Here is a 27,597-nt window from a genome sequence, read left to right as displayed (position 1 = left end):
TTTTGTTCTCCTTTACGTGCATTGAACAGATAATAAACAATCCTGAATCTTGAAAAATGAAGGGATATGTGAAAGACAAGGATTGGATTAATCTTAAAACAACACACACAAAATGCTGGTGGAACACAGACAGGCAGCATCTATAGGAAGTACTGTCGACGTTTCCGGCCGAGACGTCGACAGTTCTTCCTCTTATCGATGCTGCCTGGCCTGCTGTGTTCCACCAGCATTTTGTGTGTGTTGAATTTCCAGCATCTGCTGATATCCTTGTTTGCAGATTAATCTTAAAGTTTTTAAAAAACTGTCAGCACAATGTGGGTTTAAGAGCCTGTACTGTGCTGTAACATTCTGCATTCCTGTCCCTTCCGCTCTTTCGCTCCTTCTGACCCCTTACCCTCTCTGGACTTGCTGGGAAAATAGGCTGAAAAATGACCGATGAATTTAATGCAGAGGTTTGTGTAGAATCAAGGATTTGTGAAATGCAGATCCATAATTCCTTGTAGATACCATCACAGGTAGATAGGGTCTTAGACAGAGACTTCGAAATTAAGGCATTGAGTACATTTGAGATGTTGCGCTGAAGTTGTTGAAGATGTTCTTGAGGCCGAATTTGGAGCATTGTGTGCAGTCCTGGTCACCTAATTACAGTAATGAGATTAAGCTTCAGAGTGCAGATAAAGCTTACTTGATGTTGCCAAGACCTGATTTATAAGGTTGAATAGGTCAGGACTTTATTCCCCAAAACACAGGAGAATGCGGGGAGATCTTACAAAGGTGTACAAAATCAGGGGTATAGACGGTGAAATGTTTGCACTTTCCTCTGAGGAAGGGTGAGTCTAGTAAAACAGAGTGAATGGTAAAATATTGTAAGGGATCCTGAGGGGGAACTTCTTCACTTAGCAGGTTGCGCAAGTGTGGAACGAACTGCCAGTGGAAGTGGTGGATGCAGTTTCAACTTCAACACTTGAGAAGTTTGGACAGGGAGGGGACTGGAGCCATATGGATCTAGATGTAGGTCAATGAGACTAGGCAAGTCATTGTGCAATAGATGGGTCAAAGGACCTGTGATGTCACCATTTTGTGATACCTGCTGCCAATTCTTGTACGAATCTCTCTTGTGCACCGCGACCTTCCTTGTCTCCGCCGCCCACACAACTGGTAGCGCTCTTAAGGCAAAGCTGGTCCACTTTACGCCACAAACCCAGGGCAAAGAAAGCTACATGGGGCAGTTCTTTCATAGAAGTTGGTTCACAGAGCCAGTGGCTGGGAGGAGGCAGTGTAATGCTGCACAGTTACAGGTGTGTGGAGAGGGAGTGATCTCAGCCCCTTTCTGAAACAAGACTGACCTGCCATGCCCTTTCTCTCTGAATGATCACCTGCAACAGCCAAAGCCTCCTGGTGGCCACCTGTTCTAATTCAACCCCAATGGCCTCCCCTACTGCTGCAATGATGCCAGATGCTGGTTGGGGGAGTAACACTTGTATTCTGTCTGGGTAGCCTCCAATCTGAAGGTATGAACATCGATTTCTCAAACTTATAGTAATTTCTCTCCCCTTGTTCCTCTTTTTCCACTCTGGTTCCATGTTCACCCCTTCTCTACTCACCAGGTACATTTCGGGGTTGAGGGTACATGGTTTTCGGGAATCACTGAGGGTTGATAGGTATGCTGCATGCATCATTATTTGAAGCCATATCTGTAAATACTGTCAATAGTAGAATATTGTAATATCATAAAGATATGAGGCAGGAATCACAAAATAAACTTCCACTGATCTGAGCAGATAGGGTCTGGACAATCTAGGACTCCCACTTTCCACTCCTTTCCTGTAAAAGGCAAGACGAAGGCCTGTAGGGAGAGGGGGGCAAGTTTGGACACAGTCCCAAGACACCGCTTGATCTGAAGCACAAACCCTAGAACAGGGCGTTCTGACCTGCGATTGCCCTATCATTCAGTGAAACTCGTGAAGTCATTTAGTTAGTTTACATTTTTATTTTTTTTTTTAAAGATTTTTTCTGGTTATTTAATATAAAGTAAAAGGGTGTCCTTAAATCCACCTTGCAAGTTGTAAACAGAGAGAGGGAGAGAGATAGTGATAGAGACACAAGTTGGATAGAAAGAGAAGGCAATAGAAGGGGGAATGATGAAAGGGGAACCGGCTGAGTGAAGGAAAGGGTGGGGTGAGTGACAGAGAGAATAGGGGCAGCAGAGACAGGGGAGAAGGGGGGGGAAGAGGGGGTGAGATGGGAAAGTGGCAGAGAGAGAGGGCGGGGGTGCGACAAAGTTAAGGGAGTGGAGCAGTAGCAAAGGTGAAGGAAGGCAGAAGGGGTGGAGAGATCGCAGGAGGGGTGGAGAGATCAGAGAAGGGAGAGGAGAGATGAGTGCGGTAAGAAGGGGATGTGGGAGGGGTGGACCATTAGGATCAGAGAAGCAAAGATGGACAGTTGGTTTGGGTGAAGAGGAAGGGGAAAAGGAGGGATGCAAAGGTGTAGTTTAGCAGTTACCATCTGCTCCACCATGCCCCCACTGATTGCTGACAACTTCCCGTCTCCATTCCTCCTGACCCGGAGCAGCTCAGTCTTGCTGGAGGGCGGGAATCAGCCTCCCACTGGCTCAAGGAGGGAGAAAGGGAGGGGACTGAAAGGATCGGGAAGCACGGCTCACTCCGGGCACTGGGGAGGGATTCTGGCAAGCCACGAGGAGGCCCATCCCCAGTCACTGGCTCCGTGCCGGCGCGAAGCGGGCTTATGGAAGCCCTCAGTTCCCCTGTGGATGGAACAGCGGCTGCTGGTGGGTCTGCACAGGCACTGCAGAGAAAGGAGAATGGGTCAGACACAGAACAAAGCTCCCTCTATACAGTCCCATCACACATTCCCAGGGTCAGACACAGAACGAAGCTCCCTCTATACAGTCCCATCGCACATTCCCAGGGTCAGACACAGTGAAGCTCCCTCTATACAGTCCCATCACACATTCCCAGGGTCAGACACAGAGTGAAGCTCCCTCTATACAGTCCCATCACACATTCCCAGGGTCAGACACAGAATGAAGCTCCCTCTATACAGTCCCATCGCACATTCCCAGGGTCAGACACAGAATGAAGCTCCCTCTATACAGTCCCATCGCACATTCCCAGGATCAGACACAGAATGAAGCTCCCTCTATACAGTCCCATCGCACATTCCCAGGGTCAGACACAGGGTGAGGATTCCTCCATACAGTCCCATCACACATTCCCAGGGTCAGACACAGAATGAAGCTCCCTTTATACAGTCCCATCACACATTCCCAGGGTCAGACACAGAATGAAGCTCCCTTTATACAGTCCCATCACACATTCCCAGGGTCAGACACAGAATGAAGCTCCCTCTATACAGTCCCATCGCACATTCCCAGGGTCAGGCACAGGGTGAGGATTCCTCCAAACTGTTCTATCACATGCTTCCAGGGTTGAACCCACAGTGAAGCTCCCTCCACACCATCCTGTCACACACTCCTGAAGTCAGATACAGAAAACCAATACCATCTCATCAAACACTCTTACAGTCAGCCACAGGATAAAGCTCACTCAGCATCATTTCATCACATACTCCATGGGTCAGACACAGGGTGAGACTCCCTGCACTCCCTCTCTCCCTTACCTTGGGGATGCCCGATGTAGGTGTAGTGAGTGGTGGCATTGGCAGACATGGCCGGGACGCCGCTGTGGGGGGCGCCCTGCTGGGTGGGACCCCCATGTCCATGTGTCTGTGGAGCTGGCAGCAGCATCACCTGCGTGTGGTGCGAGGGTCCAGGGTGGTGGTGGGGTCCAGCCATCCCTGACTGCACGTGGGCCTGAGGGGTGGAGGGAGACGAGAGAGGTCAATAGGCTCAAGGAGAGATAGGGGTAGAACGGGGTGGGGGGGGGGGGGGGTTGGTTGGTTGAGAGACCAGGGGAAAGGGTAGTCGGGGAAACAAGGGTGGGGCAAGGAGAAAGGGAGTGAGACTGAGGTAAAGGGGAAAATGAGGGCAGCGAGGTGGGAGGGAATAGGAGTGTAAAAATGGAGGGACTGAGGGGAAGGGGGTCACGCGCCACTGTAACTGAAAGATCCCGTGTTCACACACACAGGCATATAGAACACATTTACTGTACATGCGAGCAGAAATGCACGTGTTTACGTATTGACACATGTTCACCAATGTTACGTACCCGTGGGTATCTTGTACTTGTCACGTGACAGTGGTGTTGAAGCTATACTGGACTTGTGATGGTGGAGTGACGTCACTTTCCCACCAGTAGAGGTCATGTGACAGTGCTGTGTGTTTTTTTTACACAGGGTATAAAAGGAGGACCCTTCCCTGTGAGGAGGGGCAGTTCATGGCTGGATTTGCCATTTTGACTCCATGCTACTGCGTGGTCCAATATTATGACACAATTCCATTGAAAGATGGAGTTTTATTTAATGCCTAAAGTTTAAAAGGTCATTGCCGGCAGTTTCTTTACAATACTGCCAGGTAAAAGTCAGTGGAGAGTGAAGATCCCTGTTCGGGAGTCGAGGAAAGTCGATTTCGACGGTGAAACAGGTTTGACCTTGATCAGGTTTGATTCTCATTCTGAAGGAATTCGTTGGCTGTCCCTGTGCTAACCCCTGCAATAATAGCAGAAAGGGTTGGGTACAGTTTTGTAAAGGAAAGGTCCGTGCCTTTAAGCCGTTTCATTTTCATCTTCGTAAATTCTCCGGGAAAAGTATAGTCCAACTGGGAACCGCAGCAACACGACGTGAAAGAGAATTTAAATTGCCTAAAAAGTCTCTCTTTTAATGGACTGTAAGCATTTTGAACTGTTGCAGTATTACTTTGAAGAACTGTTTTCGCTTTATTCCTTTATGAACTGTTTAAGCTGCTGCACAGCAGCTGATTTCCGGTTGTGATAGTCGTTTGTTTACTTTTGGGGGGTTTGCCTCACTTACATATTTATTGTTGCTGAATCCGTAACATAAATATAATTGAGGCAGGGTCACAGGACCTCTACTGGCGGGAAAGAGACATGACTCCACCATCACAAGACCACGAGCTTAAGTCCAGAAAAGCTTCAACACCACTGTCACGTGACAAGTACAAGAATACCCACGGGTATGTAACAAACAATAAAATGCATGCAGACACAGGGATGTGTGCATTTACACATGCATACAGTACAACTTATTTACTTCACACAAAGATGCGCACACGCGCAGACAGAAAGACAAGTGCCCACCTGTGTGACGTGTGCCATGTTGGTGTACCCGTGCTGCAGCTGCTGGTGGGGGTGGATGGCGTAGACAGCCTGCTGTGGGAAACTCGTCTGTGGGGACTGGGGATTGGGGGCAGGTGTGATGGACGGTGGGGTGGGGGTCAACGCGGCATGGTAAAGGCTCTGCTGGCCTGGCGTATTCGATATGTGAGGGGGCTGGCTGCCCTGGTGCTGCTGGAGAGAGAAAGAGAGAGAGACATTGACTGAGATGTCAGGCACCACTGTAGACTGAGCAGGCAATTCACCCATCTGCAGCCACCTTGCTCCGAAAGCCCACTGTAAACCACAAACCTCGGGCCGATCGGCCTTTCTGCAGCTTCCAATCTCACATTCTTGGCCCATCTATATCCTGCACACAGGATTCTCTAACCCATCTGCAACCTGCTACCCCATGCTCTTTGGCCTATCTGCAGCCTACTACACTGGGGTCCTTCGGTCTGTCTACCGCCTGCAACACAGCGGTCCTTTGGTCTGCTACACTGGGATCCTTTGGCCTGTCTACAGTCTGTCACAATGGGGTCCTTTGGCCTGTCTACGGTCTGCTACACTGGGGTCCTTTGGCCAATCTATGGTCTGCTACACTGGGGTCCTTTGGCCTGTCTACTGCCTGCTACACTGGGATCCTTTGGCCTGTCTACGGTCTGTCAAAATGGCGTCCTTTGGCCTGTCACACTGGGGTCCTTTGGCCTGCCACACTGGGGTCCTTGGGCCTGCCACACTGGGATCCTTTGGCCTGTCTTTTGTCTGCTACACTGGGATCCTTTGGCCTGTCTATTGTCTGCTACACTGGGATCCTTTGGCCTGTCTTTTGTCTGCTACACTGGGATCCTTTGGCCAGTCTTTTGTCTGCTACATTGGGATCCTTTGCCCTGTCTATGGTCTGCTACACTGGGATCCTTTGGCCTGTCTTTTGTCTGCTACACTGGGATCCTTTGGCCTGTCTATGGTCTGCTACACTGGGATCCTTTGGCCTGTCTATGGTCTGCTACACTGGGGACTTTTGGCCTGTCTATGGTCTGCTAAACTGGGGACCTTTGGCCTGACTATGGTCTGCTACACTGGGATCCTTTGGCCTGTCTATGGTCTGCTACACTGGGGACCTTTGGCCTGTCTATGGTCTGTCACACTGGGGTCCTTTGGCCTGTCACACTGGGATCCATTGGCCTGTCTATGGTCTGCTACACTGGGATCCTTTGGCCTGTCTATGGTCTGCTACACTGGGGACCTTTGGCCTGTCTATGGTCTGCTACACTGGGATCCTTTGGCCTGTCTATGGTCTGCTACACTGGGATCCTTTGGCCTGTCTTTTGTCTGCTACACTGGGATCCTTTGGCCTGTCTTTTGTCTGCTACACTGGGATCCTTTGGCCAGTCTTTTGTCTGCTACATTGGGATCCTTTGCCCTGTCTATGGTCTGCTACACTGGGATCCTTTGGCCTGTCTTTTGTCTGCTACACTGGGATCCTTTGGCCTGTCTATGGTCTGCTACACTGGGATCCTTTGGCCTGTCTATGGTCTGCTACACTGGGGACTTTTGGCCTGTCTATGGTCTGCTAAACTGGGGACCTTTGGCCTGACTATGGTCTGCTACACTGGGATCCTTTGGCCTGTCTATGGTCTGCTACACTGGGGACCTTTGGCCTGTCTATGGTCTGTCACACTGGGGTCCTTTGGCCTGTCACACTGGGATCCTTTGGCCTGTCTATGGTCTGCTACACTGGGATCCTTTGGCCTGTCTATGGTCTGCTACACTGGGGACCTTTGGCCTGTCTATGGTCTGCTACACTGGGATCCTTTGGCCTGTCTATGGTCTGCTACACTGGGGTCCTTTGGCCTGCTACACTGGGATCCTTTGGCCTGTCTATGGTCTGCTACACTGGGATCCTTTGGCCTGTCTATGGTCTGCTACACTGGGATCCTTTGGCCTGTCTATGGTCTGCTACACTGGGATCCTTTGGCCTGTCTATGGTCTGCTACACTGGGATCCTTTGGCCTGTCTATGGTCTGCTACACTGGGGACCTTTGGCCTGTCTATGGTCTGCTAAACTGGGGACCTTTGGCCTGTCTATGGTGCTACACTGGGATCCTTTGGCCTGTCTATGGTCTGCTACACTGGGGTCCTTTGGCCTGCTACACTGGGATCCTTTGGCCTGTCTATGGTCTGCTACACTGGGGACCTTTGGCCTGTCTATGGTCTGCTAAACTGGGGACCTTTGGCCTGTCTATGGTCTGCTAAACTGGGGACCTTTGGCCTGTCTATGGTCTGCTACACTGGGATCCTTTGGCCTGTCTATGGTCTGCTACACTGGGGTCCTTTGGCCTGCTACACTGGGATCCTTTGGCCTGTCTATGGTTTGCGACACTGGGATCCTTTGGCCTGTCTATGGTCTGCTACACTGGGGACCTTTGGCCTGTCTATGGTCTGCTACACTGGGATCCTTTGGCCTGTCTATGGTCTGCTACACTGGGATCCTTTGGCCTGTCTATGGTCTGCTACACTGGGGACCTTTGGCCTGTCTATGGTTTGCGACACTGGGATCCTTTGGCCTGTCTATGGTCTGCTACACTGGGGACCTTTGGCCTGTCTATGGTCTGCTACACTGGGATCCTTTGGCCTGTCTATGGTCTGCTACACTGGGGACCTTTGGCCTGTCTATGGTCTGCTACACTGGGATCCTTTGGCCGGTCTTTTGTCTGCTACACTGGGATCCTTTGGCCGGTCTTTTGTCTGCTACACTGGGATCCTTTGGCCTGTCTATGGTCTGCTACACTGGGATCCTTTGGCCTGTCTACGGTCTGTCAAAATGGGGTCCTTGGGCCTGTCACACAGGGGTCCTTTGGCCTGCTACACTGGGGTCCTTTGGCCTGTCACACTGGGGTCCTTTGGCCTGTCACACTGGGGTCCTTTGGCCTGTCACACTGGGGTCCTTTGGCCTGTCACACTGGGGTCCTTTGGCCTGTCACACAGGGGTCCTTTGGCCTGTCACACAGGGGTCCTTTGGCCTGTCACACAGGGGTCCTTTGGCCTGTCACACTGGGATCCATTGGCCTGTCTATGGTCTGCTACACTGGGATCCTTTGGCCTGTCTATGGTCTGCTACACTGGGGACCTTTGGCCTGTCTATGGTCTGCTACACTGGGATCCTTTGGCCTGTCTATGGTCTGCTACACTGGGATCCTTTGGCCTGTCTTTTGTCTGCTACACTGGGATCCTTTGGCCTGTCTTTTGTCTGCTACACTGGGATCCTTTGGCCAGTCTTTTGTCTGCTACATTGGGATCCTTTGCCCTGTCTATGGTCTGCTACACTGGGATCCTTTGGCCTGTCTTTTGTCTGCTACACTGGGATCCTTTGGCCTGTCTATGGTCTGCTACACTGGGATCCTTTGGCCTGTCTATGGTCTGCTACACTGGGGACTTTTGGCCTGTCTATGGTCTGCTAAACTGGGGACCTTTGGCCTGACTATGGTCTGCTACACTGGGATCCTTTGGCCTGTCTATGGTCTGCTACACTGGGGACCTTTGGCCTGTCTATGGTCTGTCACACTGGGGTCCTTTGGCCTGTCACACTGGGATCCTTTGGCCTGTCTATGGTCTGCTACACTGGGATCCTTTGGCCTGTCTATGGTCTGCTACACTGGGGACCTTTGGCCTGTCTATGGTCTGCTACACTGGGATCCTTTGGCCTGTCTATGGTCTGCTACACTGGGGTCCTTTGGCCTGCTACACTGGGATCCTTTGGCCTGTCTATGGTCTGCTACACTGGGATCCTTTGGCCTGTCTATGGTCTGCTACACTGGGATCCTTTGGCCTGTCTTTTGTCTGCTACACTGGGATCCTTTGGCCAGTCTTTTGTCTGCTACATTGGGATCCTTTGCCCTGTCTATGGTCTGCTACACTGGGATCCTTTGGCCTGTCTTTTGTCTGCTACACTGGGATCCTTTGGCCTGTCTATGGTCTGCTACACTGGGATCCTTTGGCCTGTCTATGGTCTGCTACACTGGGGACTTTTGGCCTGTCTATGGTCTGCTAAACTGGGGACCTTTGGCCTGACTATGGTCTGCTACACTGGGATCCTTTGGCCTGTCTATGGTCTGCTACACTGGGGACCTTTGGCCTGTCTATGGTCTGTCACACTGGGGTCCTTTGGCCTGTCACACTGGGATCCTTTGGCCTGTCTATGGTCTGCTACACTGGGATCCTTTGGCCTGTCTATGGTCTGCTACACTGGGGACCTTTGGCCTGTCTATGGTCTGCTACACTGGGATCCTTTGGCCTGTCTATGGTCTGCTACACTGGGGTCCTTTGGCCTGCTACACTGGGATCCTTTGGCCTGTCTATGGTCTGCTACACTGGGATCCTTTGGCCTGTCTATGGTCTGCTACACTGGGATCCTTTGGCCTGTCTATGGTCTGCTACACTGGGATCCTTTGGCCTGTCTATGGTCTGCTACACTGGGATCCTTTGGCCTGTCTATGGTCTGCTACACTGGGGACCTTTGGCCTGTCTATGGTCTGCTAAACTGGGGACCTTTGGCCTGTCTATGGTGCTACACTGGGATCCTTTGGCCTGTCTATGGTCTGCTACACTGGGGTCCTTTGGCCTGCTACACTGGGATCCTTTGGCCTGTCTATGGTCTGCTACACTGGGGACCTTTGGCCTGTCTATGGTCTGCTAAACTGGGGACCTTTGGCCTGTCTATGGTCTGCTAAACTGGGGACCTTTGGCCTGTCTATGGTCTGCTAAACTGGGGACCTTTGGCCTGTCTATGGTCTGCTAAACTGGGGACCTTTGGCCTGTCTATGGTCTGCTACACTGGGATCCTTTGGCCTGTCTATGGTCTGCTACACTGGGGTCCTTTGGCCTGCTACACTGGGATCCTTTGGCCTGTCTATGGTCTGCTAAACTGGGGACCTTTGGCCTGTCTATGGTCTGCTACACTCAGATCCTTTGGCCTGTCTATGGTCTGCTACACTGGGATCCTTTGGCCTGTCTATGGTCTGCTACACTGGGGACCTTTGGCCTGTCTATGGTCTGCGACACTGGGATCCTTTGGCCTGTCTATGGTCTGCTACACTGGGGACCTTTGGCCTGTCTATGGTCTGCTACACTGGGATCCTTTGGCCTGTCTATGGTCTGCTACACTGGGGACCTTTGGCCTGTCTATGGTCTGCTACACTGGGATCCTTTGGCCGGTCTTTTGTCTGCTACACTGGGATCCTTTGGCCGGTCTTTTGTCTGCTACACTGGGATCCTTTGGCCTGTCTATGGTCTGCTACACTGGGATCCTTTGGCCTGTCTACGGTCTGTCAAAATGGGGTCCTTGGGCCTGTCACACAGGGGTCCTTTGGCCTGCTACACTGGGGTCCTTTGGCCTGTCACACTGGGGTCCTTTGGCCTGTCACACTGGGGTCCTTTGGCCTGTCACACTGGGGTCCTTTGGCCTGTCACACTGGGGTCCTTTGGCCTGTCACACAGGGGTCCTTTGGCCTGTCACACAGGGGTCCTTTGGCCTGTCACACTGGGGTCCTTTGGCCTGTCTACTGTCTGTCACACTGGGGTCCTTTTGCCTGTCACACTGGGATCCTTTGGCCTGTCTACGGTCTGTCACACTGGGGTCCTTTGGCCTGTCACACTGTGGTCCTTTGGCCTGTCTTTGGTCTGCTACACTGGGATCCTTTGGCCTGTCTATGGTCTGCTACACTGGGGTCCTTTGGCCTGTCTACCGCCTGTCACACTGGGATCCTTTGGCCTGTCTATGGTCTGCTACACTGGGATCCTTTGGCCTGTCTACGGTCTGTCAAAATGGGGTCCTTTGGCCTAACACTGGGATCCTTTGGCCTGTCTATGGTCTGCTACACTGGGGTCCTTTGGCCTGTCTACGGTCTGTCAAAATGGGGTCCTTTGGCCTGTAACACTGGGGTCCTTTGGCCTGTCTATGGTCTGTCAAAATGGGGTCCTTTGGCCTAACACTGGGATCCTTTGGCCTGTCTATGGTCTGCTACACTGGGGTCCTTTGGCCTGTCTACGGTCTGTCAAAATGGGGTCCTTTGGCCTGTCACACTGGGATCCTTTGGCCTGTCTATGGTCTGCTACACTGGGGTCCTTTGGCCTGTCTACCGCCTGTCACACTGGGATCCTTTGGCCTGTCTATGGTCTGCTACACTGAGATCCTTTGGCCTGTCTACGGTCTGTCAAAATGGGGTCCTTTGGCCTGTCACACTGGGGTCCTTTGGCCTGTCTACTGTCTGTCACACTGGGGTCCTTTTGCCTGTCACACTGGGATCCTTTGGCCTGTCTACGGTCTATCACACTGGGGTCCTTTGGCCTGTCACACTGTGGTCCTTTGGCCTGTCTTTGGTCTGCTACACTGGGATCCTTTGGCCTGTCTATGGTCTGCTACACTGGGGTCCTTTGGCCTGTCTATGGTCTGCTACACTGGGGTCCTTTGGCCTGTCTATGGTCTGTCACACTGGGGTCCTTTGGCCTGTCTACCGACTGCTACACTGGGGTCCTTTGCCTTGTCACACTGGGGTCCTTTGGCCTGTCTATGGTCTACTCCACAGGGATCCTTTGGCCTGTCTACTGCCTGCTACACTGGGATCCTTTGGCCTGTCTACCGCCTGCTACACTGGGATCCTTTAGCCTGTCTATGGTCTGCTACACTGGGATCCTTTGGCCTATCTATGGTCTGCTACACTGGGGACCTTTGGCCTGTCTCCCGGCTGTCACACTGGGATCCTTTGGCCTGTCTCCCGCCTGTCACACTGGGATCCTTTAGCCTGTCTACTGCCTGCTACACTGGGATCCTTTAGCCTGTCTACCGCCTGCTACACTGGGATCCTTTGGCCTGTCTACCGCCTGCTACACTGGGATCCTTTGGCCTGTCTCCCGCCTGTCACACTGGGGTCCTTTGGCCTGTCTACCGCCTGTCACACTGGGATCCTTTGACCTGTTCACCGCCTGCCACACTGGGATCCTTTGGCCTGTCTACCGACTGCTACACTGGGATACTTTGGTCTGTCTATGGTCTGCTACACTGGGGTCCTTTGGCCTGTCTACCGCCTGTCACACTGGGATCCTTAGGCCTGTCTACTCCCTGTCACACTGGGGTCCTTTGACCTGTTCACCGCCAGTCACACTGGGATCCTTTGACCTGTTCACCGCCTGTCACAGTGGGATCCTTTAGCCTGTCTACCGACTGCTACACTGGGATCCTTTGGCCTGTCTATGGTCTGCTACACTGGGATCCTTTGACCTGTTCACCGCCTGTCACACTGGGATCCTTTAGCCTGTCTACCGACTGCTACACTGGGATCCTTTGGCCTCTCTATGGTCTGCTACACTGGGATCCTTTGGCCTGTCTACTGCCTGCTACACTGGGATCCTTTGGCCTGTCTACCGCCTGCTACACTGGGATACTTTGGTCTGTCTATGGTCTGCTACACTGGGGTCCTTTAGCCTGTCTACGGTCTGTCACAATGGGGTCCTTTGGCCTGTCTATGGTCTGCTACACTGGGGTCCTTTAGCCTGTCTACGGTCTGCTACACTGGGGTCCTTTGGCCTGTCTATGGTCTGCTACACTGGGGTCCTTTAGCCTGTCCACGGTCTGTCACAATGGGATCGTTTGGCCTGTCTACGGTCTGTCACAATGGGGTCCTTTGGCCTGTCTACCGCCTGTCACACTGGGATCCTTTGGCCTGTCTATGGTCTGCTACACTGGGGTCCTTTGGCCTGTCTACCGCCTGTTACACTGGGATCCTTTGGCCTGTCTATGGTCTGCTACACTGGGATCCTTTGGCCTGTCTACGGTCTGTCAAAATGGGGTCCTTTGGCCTGTCACACTGTGGTCCTTTGGCCTGTCACACTGGGGTCCTTTGGCCTGTCTACTGTCTGTCACACTGGGGTCCTTTTGCCTGTCACACTGGGATCCTTTGGCCTGTCTACGGTCTATCACACTGGGGTCCTTTGGCCTGTCACACTGTGGTCCTTTGGCCTGTCTTTGGTCTGCTACCCTGGGATCCTTTGGCCTGTCTATGGTCTGCTACACTGGGGTCCTTTGGCCTGTCTACCGCCTGTTACACTGGGATCCTTTGGCCTGTCTATGGTCTGCTACACTGGGATCCTTTGGCCTGTCTACGGTCTGTCACACTGGGGTCCTTTTGCCTGTCACACTGGGATCCTTTGGCCTGTCTACGGTCTATCACACTGGGGTCCTTTGGCCTGTCACACTGGGATCCTTTAGCCTGTCTACTGCCTGCTACACTGGGATCCTTTAGCCTGTCTACCGCCTGCTACACTGGGATCCTTTGGCCTGTCTACCGCCTGCTACACTGGGATCCTTTGGCCTGTCTCCCGCCTGTCACACTGGGGTCCTTTGGCCTGTCTACCGCCTGTCACACTGGGATCCTTTGACCTGTTCACCGCCTGTCACACTGGGATCCTTTGGCCTGTCTACCGACTGCTACACTGGGATACTTTGGTCTGTCTATGGTCTGCTACACTGGGGTCCTTTGGCCTGTCTACCGCCTGTCACACTGGGATCCTTAGGCCTGTCTACTCCCTGTCACACTGGGGTCCTTTGACCTGTTCACCGCCAGTCACACTGGGATCCTTTGACCTGTTCACCGCCTGTCACAGTGGGATCCTTTAGCCTGTCTACCGACTGCTACACTGGGATCCTTTGGCCTGTCTATGGTCTGCTACACTGGGATCCTTTGACCTGTTCACCGCCTGTCACACTGGGATCCTTTAGCCTGTCTACCGACTGCTACACTGGGATCCTTTGGCCTCTCTATGGTCTGCTACACTGGGATCCTTTGGCCTGTCTACTGCCTGCTACACTGGGATCCTTTGGCCTGTCTACCGCCTGCTACACTGGGATACTTTGGTCTGTCTATGGTCTGCTACACTGGGGTCCTTTAGCCTGTCTACGGTCTGTCACAATGGGGTCCTCTGGCCTGTCTATGGTCTGCTACACTGGGGTCCTTTAGCCTGTCTACGGTCTGCTACACTGGGGTCCTTTGGCCTGTCTATGGTCTGCTACACTGGGGTCCTTTAGCCTGTCCACGGTCTGTCACAATGGGATCGTTTGGCCTGTCTACGGTCTGTCACAATGGGGTCCTTTGGCCTGTCTACCGCCTGTCACACTGGGATCCTTTGGCCTGTCTATGGTCTGCTACACTGGGGTCCTTTGGCCTGTCTACCGCCTGTTACACTGGGATCCTTTGGCCTGTCTATGGTCTGCTACACTGGGATCCTTTGGCCTGTCTACGGTCTGTCACACTGGGGTCCTTTTGCCTGTCACACTGGGATCCTTTGGCCTGTCTACGGTCTATCACACTGGGGTCCTTTGGCCTGTCACACTGTGGTCCTTTGGCCTGTCTTTGGTCTGCTACCCTGGGATCCTTTGGCCTGTCTATGGTCTGCTACACTGGGGTCCTTTGGCCTGTCTATGGTCTGCTACACTGGGGTCCTTTGGCCTGTCTATGGTCTGCTACACTGGGGTCCTTTGGCCTGTCTATGGTCTGTCACACTGGGGTCCTTTGGCCTGTCTACCGACTGCTACACTGGGGTCCTTTGCCTTGTCACACTGGGGTCCTTTGGCCTGTCACACTGGGATCCTTTGGCCTGTCTATGGTCTGCTACACTGCGGTCCTTTGGTCTGTCTATGGTCTGCTACACTGGGATCCTTTGGCCTGTCACACTGGGATCCTTTGGCCTGTCTACGGTCTGTTACAATGGGGTCCTTTGGCCTGTCATACTGGGGTCCTTTGGCCTGTCTATGGTCTGCTACACTGGGGTCCTTTGGCCTGTCACACTGGGATCCTTTGGCCTGTCTACGGTCTGTTACAATGGGGTCCTTTGGCCTGTCATACTGGGGTCCTTTGGCCTGTCTATGGTCTGCTACACTGGGGTCCTTTGGCCTGTCACACTGGGATCCTTTGGCCTGTCTACGGTCTGTTACAATGGGGTCCTTTGGCCTGTCATACTGGGGTCCTTTGGCCTGTCTATGGCCTGCTACACTGGGGTCCTTTGGCCTGTCACACTGGGGTCCTTTGGCCTATCTATGGTCTGCTACACTGGGGTCCTTCGGCCTGTCTACCGCCTGTCACACTGGGATCCTTTGGCCTGTCACACTGGGGTGCTTTGGCCTGCTACACTGGGGTCCTTTGGCCTGTCACACTGGGGTCCTTTGGCCTGTCACACTGGGGTCCTATGGCCTGTCTACGGTCTGTCACACTGGGGTCCTTTGGCCTGTCACACTGTGGTCCTTTGGCCTGTCTTTGGTCTGCTACACTGGGATCCTTTGGCCTGTCTATGGTCTGCTACACTGGGGTCCTTTAGCCTGTCTACGGTCTGTCACAATGGGATCGTTTGGCCTGTCTACGGTTTGTCACAATGGGGTCCTTTGGCCTGTCTATGGTCTGCTACAATGGGATCCTTTAGCTTGTCTACGGTCTGTCACAATGGGATCGTTTGGCCTGTCTATGGTCTGTCACAATGGGGTCCTTTGGCCTGTCTATGGTCTGCTACACTGGGGTTCTTTGGCCTGTCACACTGGGATCCTTTGGCCTGTCTACGGTCTGTTACAATGGGGTCCTTTGGCCTGTCACACTGGGGTCCTTTGGCCTGCTACACTGGGGTCCTTCGGCCTGTCTACCGCCTGTCACACTGGGGTGCTTTGGCCTGCTACACTGGGGTCCTTTGGCCTGTCACACTGGGGTCCTATGGCCTGTCTACGGTCTGTCACACTGGGGTCCTTTGGCCTGTCACACTGGGATCCTTTGGCCTGTCTTTGGTCTGCTACACTGGGATCCTTTGGCCTGTCTACCGCCTGTCACACTGGGATCCTTTGGCCTGTCTTTGGCCTGCCACACTGCGGTCCTTTGACCTGTCACACTGGGGTCATTCGGCCTGTTACACTGGGGTTCTTTGGCCTGTCTACCGCCTGCTACACTGGGACTTTGTCCTGACTATGGTCTGCTACACTGGGATCCTTTGGCCTGTCTACCGCCTGTCACACTGGGGTCCTTTGGTCTGTCTACGGTCTGCTACACTGGGGTACTTTGTCCTGACTATGGTCTGCTACACTGGGGTCCTTTGGCCAGTCTACGGTCTGTCACACTGGGATCCTTTGGCCTGTCACACTGGGATCCTTTGGCCTGTCTACGGTCTGCTACATTGGGATCCTTTGGCCTGTCTATGGTCTGCTACACTGGGGACCTTTGGCCTGTCTACCGCCTGCTACACTGGGATCCTTTGGCCTGTCTACCGCCTGCTACACTGGGATCCTTTGGCCTGTCTACCGCCTGCTACACTGGGATCCTTTGGCCTGTCTACCGCCTGCTACACTGGGATCCTTTGGCCTGTCTACCGCCTGCTACACTGGGGACCTTTGGCCTGTCTACCGCCTGCTACACTGGGATCCTTTGGCCTGTCTACCGCCTGCTACACTGGGATCCTTTGGCCTGTCTACCGCCTGCTACACTGGGATCCTTTGGCCTGTCTACCGCCTGCTACACTGGGATCCTTTGGCCTGTCTACCGCCTGCTACACTGGGACTTTGTCCTGACTATGGTCTGCTACACTGGGATCCTTTGGCCTGTCTACCGCCTGTCACACTGTGGTCCTTTGGCCTGTCTTTGGTCTGCTACACTGGGATCCTTTGGCCTGTCTATGGTCTGCTACACTGGGGTCCTTTGGCCTGTCTACGGTCTGTCAAAATGGGGTCCTTTGGCCTGTAACACTGGGGTCCTTTGGCCTGTCTACCGCCTGTCACACTGGGATCCTTTGGCCTGTCTATGGTCTGCTACACTGGGGTCCTTTGGCCTGTCTATCGCCTGTTACACTGGGATCCTTTGGCCTGTCTATGGTCTGCTACACTGGGATCCTTTGGCCTGTCTACGGTCTGTCAAAATGGGGTCCTTTGGCATGTCACACTGGGGTCCTTTGGCCTGTCTACTGTCTGTCACACTGGGGTCCTTTTGCCTGTCACACTGGGATCCTTTGGCCTGTCTACGGTCTATCACACTGGGGTCCTTTGGCCTGTCACACTGTGGTCCTTTGGCCTGTCTTTGGTCTGCTACACTGGGATCCTTTGGCCTGTCTATGGTCTGCTACACTGGGGTCCTTTGGCCTGTCTATGGTCTGTCACACTGGGGTCCTTTGGCCTGTCTATGGTCTGTCACACTGGGGTCCTTTGGCCTGTCTATGGTCTGTCACACTGGGGTCCTTTGGCCTGTCTACCGACTGCTACACTGGGGTCCTTTGCCTTGTCACACTGGGGTCCTTTGGCCTGCTACACTGGGGTCCTTTGGCCTGTCTACCGCCTGTCACACTGGGATCCTTTGGCCTGTCTATGGTCTGCTACACTGGGATCCTTTGGCCTGTCTACGGTCTGTCAAAATGGGGTCCTTGGGCCTGTCACACTGGGGTCCTTTGGCCTGTCACACTGGGGTCCTTTGGCCTGTCACACTGGGGTCCTTTGGCCTGTCTACTGTCTGTCACACTGGGGTCCTTTTGCCTGTCACACTGGGATCCTTTGGCCTGTCTACGGTCTGTCACACTGGGGTCCTTTGGCCTGTCACACTGTGGTCCTTTGGCCTGTCTTTGGTCTGCTACACTGGGATCCTTTGGCCTGTCTATGGTCTGCTACACTGGGGTCCTTTGGCCTGTCTACCGCCTGTCACACTGGGATCCTTTGGCCTGTCTACGGCCAGCTACACTGGGGTCCTTTGGCCTGTCTATCACCTGCTACACTGGGGTCCTTTGGCCTGTAACACTGGGGTCCTTTGGCCTGTCTACCGCCTGTCACACTGGGGTCCTTTGGCCTGTCTATGGTCTGCTACACTGGGATCCTTTGGCCTGTCTACGGTCTGTCAAAATGGGGTCCTTTGATTCCTGTAACACTGGGATCCTTTGGCCTGTCTATGGTCTGCTACACTGGGGTCCTTTGGCCTGTCTACGGTCTGTCAAAATGGGGTCCTTTGGCCTGTAACACTGGGGTCCTTTGGCGTGTCTACCGCCTGTCACACTGGGATCCTTTGGCCTGTCTATGGTCTGCTACACTGGGGTCCTTTGGCCTGTCTACCGCCTGTCACACTGGGATCCTTTGGCCTGTCTATGGTCTGCTACACTGAGATCCTTTGGCCTGTCTACGGTCTGTCAAAATGGGGTCCTTTGGCCTGTCACACTGGGGTCCTTTGGCCTGTCTACTGTCTGTCACACTGGGATCCTTTGGCCTGTCTACGGTCTATCACACTGGGGTCCTTTGGCCTGTCACACTGTGGTCCTTTGGCCTGTCTTTGGTCTGCTACCCTGGGATCCTTTGGCCTGTCTATGGTCTGCTACACTGGGGTCCTTTGGCCTGTCTATGGTCTGCTACACTGGGGTCCTTTGGCCTGTCTATGGTCTGCTACACTGGGGTCCTTTGGCCTGTCTATGGTCTGTCACACTGGGGTCCTTTGGCCTGTCTACCGACTGCTACACTGGGGTCCTTTGCCTTGTCACACTGGGGTCCTTTGGCCTGTCACACTGGGATCCTTTGGCCTGTCTATGGTCTGCTACACTGCGGTCCTTTGGTCTGTCTATGGTCTGCTACACTGGGATCCTTTGGCCTGTCACACTGGGATCCTTTGGCCTGTCTACGGTCTGTTACAATGGGGTCCTTTGGCCTGTCATACTGGGGTCCTTTGGCCTGTCTATGGTCTGCTACACTGGGGTCCTTTGGCCTGTCACACTGGGATCCTTTGGCCTGTCTACGGTCTGTTACAATGGGGTCCTTTGGCCTGTCATACTGGGGTCCTTTGGCCTTTCTATGGTATGCTACACTGGGGTCCTTTGGCCTGTCACACTGGGATCCTTTGGCCTGTCTACGGTCTGTTACAATGGGGTCCTTTGGCCTGTCATACTGGGGTCCTTTGGCCTGTCTATGGCCTGCTACACTGGGGTCCTTTGGCCTGTCACACTGGGGTCCTTTGGCCTGTCTATGGTCTGCTACACTGGGGTCCTTCGGCCTGTCTACCGCCTGTCACACTGGGATCCTTTGGCCTGTCACACTGGGGTGCTTTGGCCTGCTACACTGGGGTCCTTTGGCCTGTCACACTGGGGTCCTTTGGCCTGTCACACTGGGGTCCTATGGCCTGTCTACGGTCTGTCACACTGGGGTCCTTTGGCCTGTCACACTGTGGTCCTTTGGCCTGTCTTTGGTCTGCGACACTGGGATCCTTTGGCCTGTCTATGGTCTGCTACAATGGGATCCTTTAGCTTGTCTACGGTCTGTCACAATGGGATCGTTTGGCCTGTCTACGGTCTGTCACAATGGGGTCCTTTGGCCTGTCTATGGTCTGCTACACTGGGGTTCTTTGGCCTGTCACACTGGGATCCTTTGGCCTGTCTACGGTCTGTTACAATGGGGTCCTTTGGCCTGTCACACTGGGGTCCTTTGGCCTGCTACACTGGGGTCCTTCGGCCTGTCTACCGCCTGTCACACTGGGGTGCTTTGGCCTGCTACACTGGGGTCCTTTGGCCTGTCACACTGGGGTCCTATGGCCTGTCTACGGTCTGTCACACTGGGGTCCTTTGGCCTGTCACACTGGGATCCTTTGGCCTGTCTTTGGTCTGCTACACTGGGATCCTTTGGCCTGTCTACCGCCTGTCACACTGGGATCCTTTGGCCTGTCTTTGGCCTGCCACACTGCGGTCCTTTGACCTGTCACACTGGGGTCATTCGGCCTGTTACACTGGGGTTCTTTGGCCTGTCTACCGCCTGCTACACTGGGACTTTGTCCTGACTATGGTCTGCTACACTGGGATCCTTTGGCCTGTCTACCGCCTGTCACACTGGGGTCCTTTGGTCTGTCTACGGTCTGCTACACTGGGGTACTTTGTCCTGACTATGGTCTGCTACACTGGGGTCCTTTGGCCAGTCTACGGTCTGTCACACTGGGATCCTTTGGCCTGTCACACTGGGATCCTTTGGCCTGTCTTTGGTCTGCTACACTGGGATCCTTTGGCCTGTCTATGGTCTGCTACAATGGGATCCTTTAGCTTGTCTACGGTCTGTCACAATGGGATCGTTTGGCCTGTCTACGGTCTGTCACAATGGGGTCCTTTGGCCTGTCTATGGTCTGCTACACTGAGATCCTTTGGCCTGTCTACAGTCTGTCAAAATGGGGTCCTTTGGCCTGTCACACTGGGGTCCTTTGGCCTGTCTACTGTCTGTCACACTGGGGTCCTTTTGCCTGTCACACTGGGATCCTTTGGCCTGTCTACGGTCTATCACACTGGGGTCCTTTGGCCTGTCACACTGTGGTCCTTTGGCCTGTCTTTGGTCTGCTACCCTGGGATCCTTTGGCCTGTCTATGGTCTGCTACACTGGGGTCCTTTGGCCTGTCTATGGTCTGCTACACTGGGGTCCTTTGGCCTGTCTATGGTCTGCTACACTGGGGTCCTTTGGCCTGTCTATGGTCTGTCACACTGGGGTCCTTTGGCCTGTCTACCGACTGCTACACTGGGGTCCTTTGCCTTGTCACACTGGGGTCCTTTGGCCTGTCACACTGGGATCCTTTGGCCTGTCTATGGTCTGCTACACTGCGGTCCTTTGGTCTGTCTATGGTCTGCTACACTGGGATCCTTTGGCCTGTCACACTGGGATCCTTTGGCCTGTCTACGGTCTGTTACAATGGGGTCCTTTGGCCTGTCATACTGGGGTCCTTTGGCCTGTCTATGGTCTGCTACACTGGGGTCCTTTGGCCTGTCACACTGGGATCCTTTGGCCTGTCTACGGTCTGTTACAATGGGGTCCTTTGGCCTGTCATACTGGGGTCCTTTGGCCTGTCTATGGTCTGCTACACTGGGGTCCTTTGGCCTGTCACACTGGGATCCTTTGGCCTGTCTACGGTCTGTTACAATGGGGTCCTTTGGCCTGTCATACTGGGGTCCTTTGGCCTGTCTATGGCCTGCTACACTGGGGTCCTTTGGCCTGTCACACTGGGGTCCTTTGGCCTATCTATGGTCTGCTACACTGGGGTCCTTCGGCCTGTCTACCGCCTGTCACACTGGGATCCTTTGGCCTGTCACACTGGGGTGCTTTGGCCTGCTACACTGGGGTCCTTTGGCCTGTCACACTGGGGTCCTTTGGCCTGTCACACTGGGGTCCTATGGCCTGTCTACGGTCTGTCACACTGGGGTCCTTTGGCCTGTCACACTGTGGTCCTTTGGCCTGTCTTTGGTCTGCTACACTGGGATCCTTTGGCCTGTCTATGGTCTGCTACACTGGGGTCCTTTAGCCTGTCTACGGTCTGTCACAATGGGATCGTTTGGCCTGTCTACGGTCTGTCACAATGGGGTCCTTTGGCCTGTCTATGGTCTGCTACAATGGGATCCTTTAGCTTGTCTACGGTCTGTCACAATGGGATCGTTTGGCCTGTCTACGGTCTGTCACAATGGGGTCCTTTGGCCTGTCTATGGTCTGCTACACTGGGGTTCTTTGGCCTGTCACACTGGGATCCTTTGGCCTGTCTACGGTCTGTTACAATGGGGTCCTTTGGCCTGTCACACTGGGGTCCTTTGGCCTGCTACACTGGGGTCCTTCGGCCTGTCTACCGCCTGTCACACTGGGGTGCTTTGGCCTGCTACACTGGGGTCCTTTGGCCTGTCACACTGGGGTCCTATGGCCTGTCTACGGTCTGTCACACTGGGGTCCTTTGGCCTGTCACACTGGGATCCTTTGGCCTGTCTTTGGTCTGCTACACTGGGATCCTTTGGCCTGTCTACCGCCTGTCACACTGGGATCCTTTGGCCTGTCTTTGGCCTGCCACACTGCGGTCCTTTGACCTGTCACACTGGGGTCATTCGACCTGTTACACTGGGGTTCTTTGGCCTGTCTACCGCCTGCTACACTGGGACTTTGTCCTGACTATGGTCTGCTACACTGGGATCCTTTGGCCTGTCTACCGCCTGTCACACTGGGGTCCTTTGGTCTGTCTACGGTCTGCTACACTGGGGTACTTTGTCCTGACTATGGTCTGCTACACTGGGGTCCTATGGCCTGTCTACGGTCTGTCACACTGGGGTCCTTTGGCCTGTCACACTGGGATCCTTTGGCCTGTCTTTGGTCTGCTACACTGGGATCCTTTGGCCTGTCTACCGCCTGTCACACTGGGATCCTTTGGCCTGTCTTTGGCCTGCCACACTGCGGTCCTTTGACCTGTCACACTGGGGTCATTCGGCCTGTTACACTGGGGTTCTTTGGCCTGTCTACCGCCTGCTACACTGGGACTTTGTCCTGACTATGGTCTGCTACACTGGGATCCTTTGGCCTGTCTACCGCCTGTCACACTGGGGTCCTTTGGTCTGTCTACGGTCTGCTACACTGGGGTACTTTGTCCTGACTATGGTCTGCTACACTGGGGTCCTTTGGCCAGTCTACGGTCTGTCACACTGGGATCCTTTGGCCTGTCACACTGGGATCCTTTGGCCTGTCTTTGGTCTGCTACACTGGGGTCCTTTAGCCTGTCTACGGTCTGTCACAATGGGATCGTTTGGCCTGTCTACGGTCTGTCACAATGGGGTCCTTTGGCCTGTCTATGGTCTGCTACAATGGGATCCTTTAGCTTGTCTACGGTCTGTCACAATGGGATCGTTTGGCCTGTCTACGGTCTGTCACAATGGGGTCCTTTGGCCTGTCTATGGTCTGCTACACTGGGGTTCTTTGGCCTGTCACACTGGGATCCTTTGGCCTGTCTACGGTCTGTTACAATGGGGTCCTTTGGCCTGTCACACTGGGGTCCTTTGGCCTGCTACACTGGGGTCCTTCGGCCTGTCTACCGCCTGTCACACTGGGGTGCTTTGGCCTGCTACACTGGGGTCCTTTGGCCTGTCACACTGGGGTCCTATGGCCTGTCTACGGTCTGTCACACTGGGGTCCTTTGGCCTGTCACACTGGGATCCTTTGGCCTGTCTTTGGTCTGCTACACTGGGATCCTTTGGCCTGTCTACCGCCTGTCACACTGGGATCCTTTGGCCTGTCTTTGGCCTGCCACACTGCGGTCCTTTGACCTGTCACACTGGGGTCATTCGGCCTGTTACACTGGGGTTCTTTGGCCTGTCTACCGCCTGCTACACTGGGACTTTGTCCTGACTATGGTCTGCTACACTGGGATCCTTTGGCCTGTCTACCGCCTGTCACACTGGGGTCCTTTGGTCTGTCTACGGTCTGCTACACTGGGGTACTTTGTCCTGACTATGGTCTGCTACACTGGGGTCCTTTGGCCAGTCTACGGTCTGTCACACTGGGATCCTTTGGCCTGTCACACTGGGATCCTTTGGCCTGTCTTTGGTCTGCTACACTGGGATCCTTTGGCCTGTCTATGGTCTGCTACAATGGGATCCTTTAGCTTGTCTACGGTCTGTCACAATGGGATCGTTTGGCCTGTCTACGGTCTGTCACAATGGGGTCCTTTGGCCTGTCTATGGTCTGCTACACTGAGATCCTTTGGCCTGTCTACGGTCTGTCAAAATGGGGTCCTTTGGCCTGTCACACTGGGGTCCTTTGGCCTGTCTACTGTCTGTCACACTGGGGTCCTTTTGCCTGTCACACTGGGATCCTTTGGCCTGTCTACGGTCTATCACACTGGGGTCCTTTGGCCTGTCACACTGTGGTCCTTTGGCCTGTCTTTGGTCTGCTACCCTGGGATCCTTTGGCCTGTCTATGGTCTGCTACACTGGGGTCCTTTGGCCTGTCTATGGTCTGCTACACTGGGGTCCTTTGGCCTGTCTATGGTCTGCTACACTGGGGTCCTTTGGCCTGTCTATGGTCTGTCACACTGGGGTCCTTTGGCCTGTCTACCGACTGCTACACTGGGGTCCTTTGCCTTGTCACACTGGGGTCCTTTGGCCTGTCACACTGGGATCCTTTGGCCTGTCTATGGTCTGCTACACTGCGGTCCTTTGGTCTGTCTATGGTCTGCTACACTGGGATCCTTTGGCCTGTCACACTGGGATCCTTTGGCCTGTCTACGGTCTGTTACAATGGGGTCCTTTGGCCTGTCATACTGGGGTCCTTTGGCCTGTCTATGGTCTGCTACACTGGGGTCCTTTGGCCTGTCACACTGGGATCCTTTGGCCTGTCTACGGTCTGTTACAATGGGGTCCTTTGGCCTGTCATACTGGGGTCCTTTGGCCTGTCTATGGTCTGCTACACTGGGGTCCTTTGGCCTGTCACACTGGGATCCTTTGGCCTGTCTACGGTCTGTTACAATGGGGTCCTTTGGCCTGTCATACTGGGGTCCTTTGGCCTGTCTATGGCCTGCTACACTGGGGTCCTTTGGCCTGTCACACTGGGGTCCTTTGGCCTGTCTATGGTCTGCTACACTGGGGTCCTTCGGCCTGTCTACCGCCTGTCACACTGGGATCCTTTGGCCTGTCACACTGGGGTGCTTTGGCCTGCTACACTGGGGTCCTTTGGCCTGTCACACTGGGGTCCTTTGGCCTGTCACACTGGGGTCCTATGGCCTGTCTACGGTCTGTCACACTGGGGTCCTTTGGCCTGTCACACTGTGGTCCTTTGGCCTGTCTTTGGTCTGCTACACTGGGATCCTTTGGCCTGTCTATGGTCTGCTACACTGGGGTCCTTTAGCCTGTCTACGGTCTGTCACAATGGGATCGTTTGGCCTGTCTACGGTCTGTCACAATGGGGTCCTTTGGCCTGTCTATGGTCTGCTACAATGGGATCCTTTAGCTTGTCTACGGTCTGTCACAATGGGATCGTTTGGCCTGTCTACGGTCTGTCACAATGGGGTCCTTTGGCCTGTCTATGGTCTGCTACACTGGGGTTCTTTGGCCTGTCACACTGGGATCCTTTGGCCTGTCTACGGTCTGTTACAATGGGGTCCTTTGGCCTGTCACACTGGGGTCCTTTGGCCTGCTACACTGGGGTCCTTCGGCCTGTCTACCGCCTGTCACACTGGGGTGCTTTGGCCTGCTACACTGGGGTCCTTTGGCCTGTCACACTGGGGTCCTATGGCCTGTCTACGGTCTGTCACACTGGGGTCCTTTGGCCTGTCACACTGGGATCCTTTGGCCTGTCTTTGGTCTGCTACACTGGGATCCTTTGGCCTGTCTACCGCCTGTCACACTGGGATCCTTTGGCCTGTCTTTGGCCTGCCACACTGCGGTCCTTTGACCTGTCACACTGGGGTCATTCGACCTGTTACACTGGGGTTCTTTGGCCTGTCTACCGCCTGCTACACTGGGACTTTGTCCTGACTATGGTCTGCTACACTGGGATCCTTTGGCCTGTCTACCGCCTGTCACACTGGGGTCCTTTGGTCTGTCTACGGTCTGCTACACTGGGGTACTTTGTCCTGACTATGGTCTGCTACACTGGGGTCCTTTGGCCAGTCTACGGTCTGTCACACTGGGATCCTTTGGCCTGTCACACTGGGATCCTTTGGCCTGTCTACGGTCTGCTACATTGGGATCCTTTGGCCTGTCTATGGTCTGCTACACTGGGGACCTTTGGCCTGTCTACCGCCTGCTACACTGGGATCCTTTGGCCTGTCTACCGCCTGCTACACTGGGATCCTTTGGCCTGTCTACCGCCTGCTACACTGGGATCCTTTGGCCTGTCTACCGCCTGCTACACTGGGGACCTTTGGCCTGTCTACCGCCTGCTACACTGGGATCCTTTGGCCTGTCTACCGCCTGCTACACTGGGATCCTTTGGCCTGTCTACCGCCTGCTACACTGGGATCCTTTGGCCTGTCTACCGCCTGCTACACTGGGATCCTTTGGCCTGTCTATGGTCTGCTACACTGGGGACCTTTGGCCTGTCTACCGCCTGCTACACTGGGATCCTTTGGCCTGTCTACCGCCTGCTACACTGGGGTCCTTTGGCCTGTCTACCGCCTGTCACACTGGGATCCTTTGGCCTGTCTATGGTCTGCTACACTGGGGACCTTTGGCCTGTCTATGGTCTGTCACACTGGGGTCCTTTGGCCTGTCACACTGGGATCCTTTGGCCTGTCACACTGGGATCCTTTGGCCTGTCACACTGGGATCCTTTGGCCTGTCTACGGTCTGCTACATTGGGATCCTTTGGCCTGTCTATGGTCTGCTACACTGGGGACCTTTGGCCTGTCTACCGCCTGCTACACTGGGATCCTTTGGCCTGTCTACCGCCTGCTACACTGGGATCCTTTGGCCTGTCTACCGCCTGCTACACTGGGGACCTTTGGCCTGTCTACCGCCTGCTACACTGGGATCCTTTGGCCTGTCTACCGCCTGCTACACTGGGATCCTTTGGCCTGTCTACCGCCTGCTACACTGGGATCCTTTGGCCTGTCTACCGCCTGCTACACTGGGATCCTTTGGCCTGTCTACCGCCTGCTACACTGGGGTCCTTTGGCCTGTCTACCGCCTGCTACACTGGGATCCTTTGGCCTGTCTATGGTCTGCTACACTGGGGACCTTTGGCCTGTCTACCGCCTGCTACACTGGGATCCTTTGGCCTGTCTACCGCCTGCTACACTGGGGTCCTTTGGCCTGTCTACCGCCTGCTACACTGGGATCCTTTGGCCTGTCTACCGCCTGCTACACTGGGGTCCTTTGCTAAATAGAGATCCTTTAGCCCATCTGCGGTCTGCTACATTGGAGCCCTATGGACCTTCAACATCTGCTACAGTAGGGCCCTTTGCCCATCTACAGGCTGCTGAACCAGACCCTTAGGCTCATCTTCAGTCCCTCTGCCAGAACTGTGGTGATCAGGCTGAGGCCACTGCAGACAGGCAGGAGGCTACAACCCAGCTGCTCTGTCAGTCAGACAGAACGGGTGGTCAAGAATCAATGGGTTGACCCCTCATTTTCACCGACGGCTCAGCCTGTGTTTTGTTACACCGGGGGTAGGAAGGCAGGGGAAAGGATAGGTCTGAGAGCAATGGTAGGAGGGAAAACGGGAGAGCAGTGGGGAGGGAGGGAGAGGATAAACTGAGGCAGGGAGGGAGAGGGGAAGTGATGGGGAGGGAGGGGCAGGAGGATGTCAGAGCGATGGGACAGTATGCAGGGGAGGGGATGGGGGAGTGGGAACCAGTACCTGCACAGGGCTGGGGGCAGCATGCTGTCCTTGGGCCTGGTTGCCGGTGGGGGTGGTTGCTGGCTGAGGGTGTGTGCTGTGGTGGTGAAGCGGTGTGGCGTGGGGGTACGCCTGAGGCACCTGCGCCGACACTGTATAAGAAAAAAGCAGCAGGTGAATTTGGTCCACCTCTCTAACCTCACCTGTCCCAACTACCAACAAAAGAAGCTCCGTTCTCTCTGCCAACACCTCCCT

General features: G+C 54.3%; 1 protein-coding gene across 4 annotated transcripts in view; it reads right to left on the bottom strand.

The window, feature by feature from the left end:
- Window positions 1–2,240: 2,240 nt before the first annotated feature.
- The window catches only part of LOC132382876 (ataxin-2-like protein), a 64,385-nt gene continuing 39,028 nt past the window's right edge, over window positions 2,241–27,597 (bottom strand). For 3 of the 4 annotated variants that reach the window (XM_059953374.1, XM_059953373.1, XM_059953371.1), the window contains exons 20-23: window positions 27,364–27,494; window positions 5,235–5,444; window positions 3,640–3,832; window positions 2,241–2,805 (exon numbers count right to left, since the gene is read on the bottom strand). In XM_059953374.1, the coding sequence (XP_059809357.1) occupies window positions 2,756–2,805; window positions 3,640–3,832; window positions 5,235–5,444; window positions 27,364–27,494 (584 nt within the window). In that variant the 3' untranslated portion in view covers window positions 2,241–2,755. The remainder of the gene's footprint in view (window positions 2,806–3,639; window positions 3,833–5,234; window positions 5,445–27,363; window positions 27,495–27,597) is intronic. The other variant, XM_059953372.1, reaches the window with a different exon arrangement.

Source organism: Hypanus sabinus, chromosome 29, assembly GCF_030144855.1.
Source record: "Hypanus sabinus isolate sHypSab1 chromosome 29, sHypSab1.hap1, whole genome shotgun sequence".
Taxonomy (NCBI): Eukaryota; Metazoa; Chordata; class Chondrichthyes; order Myliobatiformes; family Dasyatidae; genus Hypanus; species Hypanus sabinus.
The sequence above is the reverse complement of the archived record's forward strand: the minus strand, read 5'-3'. Positions and strand labels throughout refer to the sequence as shown.